Here is a 7163-nt window from a genome sequence, read left to right on the forward strand (position 1 = left end):
ATGTCAAAGAGCCGCAGAACAGAAACATATTGGTATCGTGTCAAATACAGATATATATATATATTTATATATATTTATAAAAAAAAAAATCTTTCTTACCTTGTGACACTACTTTTAGACTACAGCCACAGTATTCAATATTCAGCGATCTGCATGATATTTCAAAGAACCTGCTAAATTTTACTAACATCTCAAAAATGTGGCTTCTCTTTGACTAGGTATTAGTTACAGAACATGCCTTCATACACCCCCTTCCCCCCAATCTTGCCTTTTACTTCAAGCCATTTAAACAAAAGTACTGGGACTCTGGTACAACCTCAATGTGGCATCATGCTTCCCTCTTCAAGCCTACTCAAGCTGGAACCGGTCAAAACAGAAAAGTCATTGTCAAAGAAACTTTATTATAGGCAGATAAGTGTGGTCTTGTAGTCTTTTTACTATCTATTCAGTGCTTAACTGCAGGGACTTTTTTCCATTTTTTTTGAATGAGCTATGTAATAAGAAAGTCCAATCTTGCTCTTGCAGACGATACTGTTGATGTGCGAAGTGAGCCTCTTGATGATTTTACACAATATTTCTAAGAGAGTAAGGTTTAAGACAGAGGGTCGAAACAATCCATTACGATTAAGTGCTGTAGGTCTGTCCTTCTGGTGGTTGTGGAAGCTTCATATTTTCTTTGGACATCATTAGACGCCTTAACTCTTGAAGAACAATTTTAATGGTATAAGAATTCTGCCATTTTGCTAATATTGGTATGCTACGTGAATCCACCTGTGAGACAAAAGGGGAGGGGAAAAAAACAAACAGAATCAGTCATTGTGACAAGAATGCTGACAGTGAGTTATTGCACGGCTCGTATCCGAGCATCACAAAGCTGCGAAACAATTTCACAACTCCCGAAATGATAGAGAAGATAGCGAAAGCCATACATAACCTTGACAGATCTGTGATGACACTCACCGTCCCGTTGGAATTATTTATCCCATTCATGCTAATTTTTGTTACAAATCTAACGGTCGGCGCTGTCTCTGGGTATCTAGGTCCACATTCCACTTTCAGACTGTATATCCTGTTCTCGTAATTGGTCTGAGGAAGAAAAGAGCAGAATGGCTTTGGTTACGGTGTCTAATATGAATAGCGGGCAGTGTGTTCATTCACGAGTTTCCCGTGCTTACTCTCGCTGGTCCGATGATCATGCCTGTCCATCGTGTGAGAGTCATGTCTTCGTCATCCTCCAGGCCCCAGCTGACTGTGCCGTCGCCTTCGCCCTTCTGGCCCTCTTCAAGCTCTTCCAACAAGCGAAAATTGCGTGGGACTTTAACTCCTAAAATAACAGAGGAACGAAGAGAATACGAGGATCGATTTAAAGGTGTTTGCATGGCCAAAAAAGACAAAAACTAGCCATTCTTTAATGGGTTGAAGAGATGATGAAACTCTCGGCTGATAACAGGACCTAAAATAATTTGTCTATTGGTCGATGGCATTCATTTTCTTGGGCTATTTTACTTAGACTAACACAAAATCCCCATTGAATCTTTCAGCTCTTCATCGTACCATCTGTGAACAGCAAAAACACATCAGCCAATGCAATAAAGTTGCGTCAAAAGAAGCAACTATGTGGCAACCAGAGGCCACATGAAGTCAATGACATTCAGCAACGTCAGCCAATGACAGGCAAAATAACTGCTGGCAAAGTGAAATGTACATTCCCGAGTTACATCAGCAACTTTTTTTTTAATAAACACTGTCTACCAGCGAAGACGAATGATACTACTCACTGACGTATGACAGTGTGTCAAATAACGTGGAGGGTTACCCAGGCAACTACTGCCTAGAACAAGCCCTAGCGACAGCTACAAAACCACTACAGTGAGACGTCAAGGGACAAATTTTTATAACTCATCCAGCTGGATACTTCAGGTACAGAAACTAATTTCCACTATTTAAAAATAAATAAATAGTCGCGCATAAGACAAAATTTAAGGTCATTGCCTAAAAAATGTACTCAGATTTTGAGTCAAAAAGACAAGAATTTTGAGATATGCGACTCGAAATTTGGAGTTGGACGTCCCCGTTTTTCCTCGCTTTTTCCTCGCTTTTTCAGGAACGCATTAACTCAGGAGTGACGTTATTCCCAAGTCGAACATCAGAGTTCCGAGGTATCCTGAACAATAGCCTGAGCGATAGCAGCGTGGCTGCTCTAAATGACAGATGGCCAGAGCCAATCAGCGTCGCCAGGCCTCATCCACTACTTCAGGGTCATTAAACTAAAACTCTCCACAGCACTGGTGCCTTTTGCAGTAACGTATTATCTGACTAATATTAAGGCTTGCTGCACGCATAACTGGATCATTTATCACACTTATATCCTCAGGAGGCAGTGATCTTAAGACTAGGAATCGCTAACAGGAGAGCAAACAGTAGTGAGGCTCAGTGAAGTCATTGTTTTCTATAAGTTTAGCTTTCACGAGATTTGTAACTAAAGAACAAACTAAAATATTCATAAAGTATAAACAGATGTGTTCATAACAGCTGGTTTAGAGCTATAATGATCACCTGGTTTTATGGGAAAGCTGCATTTTGTTATGTAACATCTGTCACCTACTAAAAATCCTACCAGTCTGAATTTGCCTTTTGCTGCTTGTATGCAAATCACTTTTGTTGACAAAACAGTTTTAAAATGTCGATCTGAAAACAATTTTCACTGTATGACAATCTACAGGTCAAAAGATCAATTGCCTGACTGAATATATGGCAAATTAATTGGTACGGTGCACGAAGCTGAAACAATTAACTGACCAGCAGGAAAATATTCAGCAGCCACTCTGATAATCTGCGGTCTGCTTTGTTCCGCTGCTAGTGTTTCATGAAAATTTGACTTCACACTTCGGATCAAAACATGCAATCCATGCACAAGAGTGAAGCAGTTAATAAAACGGGACAAGCCGATACAAGAAATAGCTCAGCAGACCGCGGCTCACAGTATGTTACGTTCACCTTCTGTGCCTCGAATTTGATACCTTGATCAGAAGTCACTCGCTGAAGACATGCGATGCCGCGTTAACACTGAAGCTTGAAATATATCTGCGCTTTGACAGCTGTTTGGAAATGGTCAGGAGAGCTGAAGCACATGGGCCTATACTGCTGATTTTTAACGCCTGATTCAGAGTAAAATCCATCTTATGACCAGCGTCTTAATATCTGGGCCGATGAGAACATTGCTCAAAACTCTTCATCCCAATGTTTGGCTGCTCAGGGAGGAGGGTATTCGTAGGGGGGCTGATAAGTTGGCATTAAACACATAGCCTGACAGGCACTCAGCGGACTGTAAATGATGAACTTCTTACAGGAGCGGTGGCTGCGCTTACGTGAAACTATTGGTATTCATAAGTATGATCCTAAAGACAAACCAGCAGAAAGGGAAGTGAAGGGAGCTATTTTCATAAAAAAAAAAAAAAGACCACATGCCTGGAGCGGAAGGCGAAGAAATGTAATCTTTCATTTCACCTCATGGTCAGACTTCAGAGATAAGTTTTACAGAAAAAAAATATCAGCCCTTCATCCGAGACTGCAATGGCTGACTCTTAAAATGTCTCTGCTCCCTAGAAACTGTTGAAAGATTTCAGTCATTTCAGAGACACCGATGTCAACAGAACTGTCTGTAATAGGGCTGTGCGTTATGACCAAAATCTCATATCCTGATATAAGACATCTATCGTCCCGATAACGATATAAATCACAAAAATTTTACATTTTCTGTAAATTCTGTGGATCTCGGGCAGCTCGACTTGCGTGAAGTGTTTCCAGCTGGGCGTCGCGTACCTGGAGTCGAATGTTTTAACCGATGCATGAAACTATACATTTTTAGACATAAGTTGTAACAGCCGCCGTTTTCTTTATGAGTATTTATTACACGGTGTGCTGCGGGGAAAAGCCTGTTCTAACGTTTGAGTCTAAGGTTTATTTTTTAGCAGCTGACGGCTCTTTTTCGCTTCTCATCTGTAAATACTCTGCATACTCTTTCACGTGATTCAGTTTATTTTGAAAAGTCTCAACAGGATCTTGAGCTTTATTGTGAAAGTTTTATGTGGAAAATAAATAAGCGGACACGTGGGGGTTTTACCGTCGTTGTTGCTAACAACAACGCATAAAAACAGGCGCTTGTCGTCTGTAGTGTGGTTATATTAAATATAAGAGAAAGAGAGAACTTTAAGAAATTAATATAGCCACTACAGTGATCATCAAAACGATGAAAAAAATATTGCCATAAACAGTTTATTTTGCGACACCACAAAACAAACGATAGCATAAAATGAAACGATTGACGTTTTTATATCGTCATCCGATATATATCGTTATATCGAACAGCCCTAGTCTGTAATAGCAACATTATAACTGATTGAGAAAATAAATGACAAGTTAATTGAGTAATAACGGAGTTGAAGATCGTCAAAAGATGCTCAGAAATTCTAATGTAAGACGAGGAAAAAAGCAAGACTTTACATTACATTTATATTCACTGTGAAGGGCCTTTTTTGTGCAATTTGTTTTATTAAACAAAAATTATTTATACCTTTCTGTAAATACTTAGCTAATTACAAAGTTTTAGCTCTGGGAAAGAAAATAAATTCCCAATGGGAAATTTGTTGTTTGCGTTTTCTGGTAATGGTCTGTTTTTCAAATGGAAGATGAGCCATTAAGTGCAAGGTTTTGGTCACAAAACATACTTTGTTTGTTTGCAAAAATTCAGCAATTAAAAATGTAAAATACTGATTTATCAGTCAATATTATCTACATATACACACACCAGGGTAAAGTTTAAGTGAAAGAAAGATTAAGTAATAGAGCACAGGAGCGATCTTGAAATGTGCTAAAAACAGTCAAGAGGAGCAAAAGAAGAGGCTCTAAACCAGTTACCAGCATTTTTGTCTGTATTGCTAATTAAAGATTATTCATTAACACATAGATACGGACACAAATGCGACTGGTTAATATCAGCAGACCGATTCATCAGCTGGTCTCCACAACAGCACACAGAGCCGAGTTGGTGACTGTTGGTCTATCAGGTCAGGTTGGTGCAAAGGCCACAGAATAAAGGATCGGCTGAGTAATGAGTGTGTTCGCCACATTCATCACTGTCCAAACTGAATGCTAGTTTTGTTGCCCTCACCTGTCTTGACAAGTATTATCAGTTGCAGTGACGGTTAAAGGTATTGCTGCAACTCAAATTAAGAACTCGACTGGAACAAATCTAAACAGCTCCCCACATCCCCACACCTGTGTCGTTAATGGGGTAACTTAAATCTTAAACTAGGTTAAAAATGAATCGGCCGGTCGCGCCAACTTCTCAGTTTCGATTACGAACTTCTTACTTTCTCTACTTCGCTCCCTTTTGCCGTTTCGTCTCCGTTATGGTTGCTTAAGATCTGCACAAAAATAAAAGCCGTTTGCTGCGACTTGCTATTATTAATTTGTCGTTCAGGGCGTTTATTTTGCAAGTTTGAAAAAGCCACGCTTCCTGTTGGGGCGCTGAAGGCAAGCACGGGCCCCGACTACTTGCTGAAACAAAGCGTGCCCACTACAGCGGTTGTAGTTAATCGATCTGGTGCTCGACTATCTTCCCCGCCCTACAACTGCAAATACCCACCTCGTGTAAATACAATACATTTTTTTACCTAATGGAAAACGGGTTAAACAAATGCGTTAAGCGTGTCACAACAATAGCGAGCAGCGTGCTAATGAAAGCAGAGGCGGAACTGCTTCCCACATTAAAACATTTCCGATACCATTATGTGTACTGCCGTGTGCGATGCTTCATGGAGAAGCTATAAAAAATTCCTCATAAAGCATGTTTAACTGTTCGGTTATTGTGCTTTTGTTGCTATTTAATCACATAAAATACGCGTTTACGACGTTCATATGCGATAAGAATATTCCGATCAAGCTAGCTGGACAAAATGGGAGTGAGTGCCGCGCGGTGCTGGAATATTCTAGTCGCTAAGTTAGCTTCACTAGCTAATGCCATCTATGGTTGTTTGCAACACACATATTAACAGAAACCTACGCACCAAATCAAAAATTTATACTGGGTTTTTATAGCTAACGTTTGTTTCACATGCACGGTGTCCGTATGGGCCACAGTGAAGGCCACCTTAAGCTATTTCAGCTAACTCACGGGGCCAGCTTGTCACTCCTTCGCTTTATAGCTAGGGTTAGCCAACACACCAGTTCCGTGACATAGATGGCTCCCGTGAGGCTCACTGCTTCATCGACTGCAGTAAATTACAAATCAAAGAGATTTCATAAACCTCTCTCCTAAGTAAAAAGTCTCAGTGTCGTGACTGAAATAACATCGAGGCCTCGACTTGTGCCGCACATTGCGTCGCTGTATATGTTAGTTTGAAGACACACAAACCTGAGGAGGCCGCCATCTTCTTCAGCCGAGTCCAGAAGCACACAGATGTGTGACATCACGGCGGTTAAAAATCGGGCGAGCAGCATCACACCGGCGGAGAGCGGCATTACACGCTGCTGACAGGCTGTTCGCACCTGTCCACTCTCACTCTCGTTCCATTCTTTCACGTTTCATATCGTCAAACTAATTTCAGTGTTAGACGAAGGTAAACACAGCAAATAAAAAGTCCATTCATTAAGGTTCCAAAGTTACTCAAACCTGCCTGGACTTAATCCTGATAACTGGTTGTGGCACCCTTGGCAGTAAGAACTGCAACCAAGCATTTGTAGTTACTGGTAATGAGTCTTTGACATTGCTATGGAGGAATTCTGGCCCACTATTCTTTGCAGAATTGTTTTAATTTAGCCATACTGTAAGGTTTTCATGTATAAACAGCCTGTTTAACATCATGCCAAATCTGGACTTGGTCACTCCAAAACCTTCATTCAGATCTTCATCCTGCTGCATAATCCAAGTACACTTGAGCTTCGGGGGACAAACAGATGACTGAACAGTCTCCTCCAGGCTTTTTTAGTAGCGTTGTTTCTTAAGTACCATAGTAGCCCCAGACCATCACACTACCACCACCATGTTTGACTGTTAGTGTGATGTTATTTTCTTTGTTAGTTTGTAACAAAGAAAATGTAACAAAAGCTTCCCAGAAGTTCAGCTTTTTTCTCATCAGTCCACATAACATTTCCTCAAAGGT

The 7163-nt window shown here is 40.6% G+C and overlaps 1 protein-coding gene across 1 annotated transcript; it reads right to left on the reverse strand.

Moving 5' to 3' along the window:
• Positions 1 to 381: 381 nt before the first annotated feature.
• ube2v2 (ubiquitin-conjugating enzyme E2 variant 2) lies at positions 382 to 6546 on the reverse strand. Its single transcript, XM_085141722.1, has 4 exons — positions 6416 to 6546; positions 1176 to 1324; positions 961 to 1086; positions 382 to 771 (listed from the first exon to the last, which is right to left on the reverse strand). Exons 1-4 carry the CDS (start codon positions 6429 to 6431, stop codon positions 625 to 627), a joined length of 438 nt encoding a protein of 145 aa, XP_084997848.1. The 5' UTR covers positions 6432 to 6546; the 3' UTR covers positions 382 to 624.
• Positions 6547 to 7163: the final 617 nt, after the last annotated feature.

This window comes from Neolamprologus multifasciatus, chromosome 18 (assembly GCF_963576455.1).
Source record: "Neolamprologus multifasciatus chromosome 18, fNeoMul1.2, whole genome shotgun sequence".
NCBI classification, from domain to species: Eukaryota; Metazoa; Chordata; class Actinopteri; order Cichliformes; family Cichlidae; genus Neolamprologus; species Neolamprologus multifasciatus.

Coding starts and splice junctions, on each gene's coding strand:
- ube2v2 (XM_085141722.1), bottom strand. Junction 1,087..1,175: donor TGATCATCGGACCAGCGAGA/GTAAGCACGGGA, acceptor TTTCTTCCTCAG/ACCAATTACGAGAACAGGAT. Junction 772..960: donor TAAATAATTCCAACGGGACG/GTGAGTGTCATC, acceptor TTTGTCTCACAG/GTGGATTCACGTAGCATACC.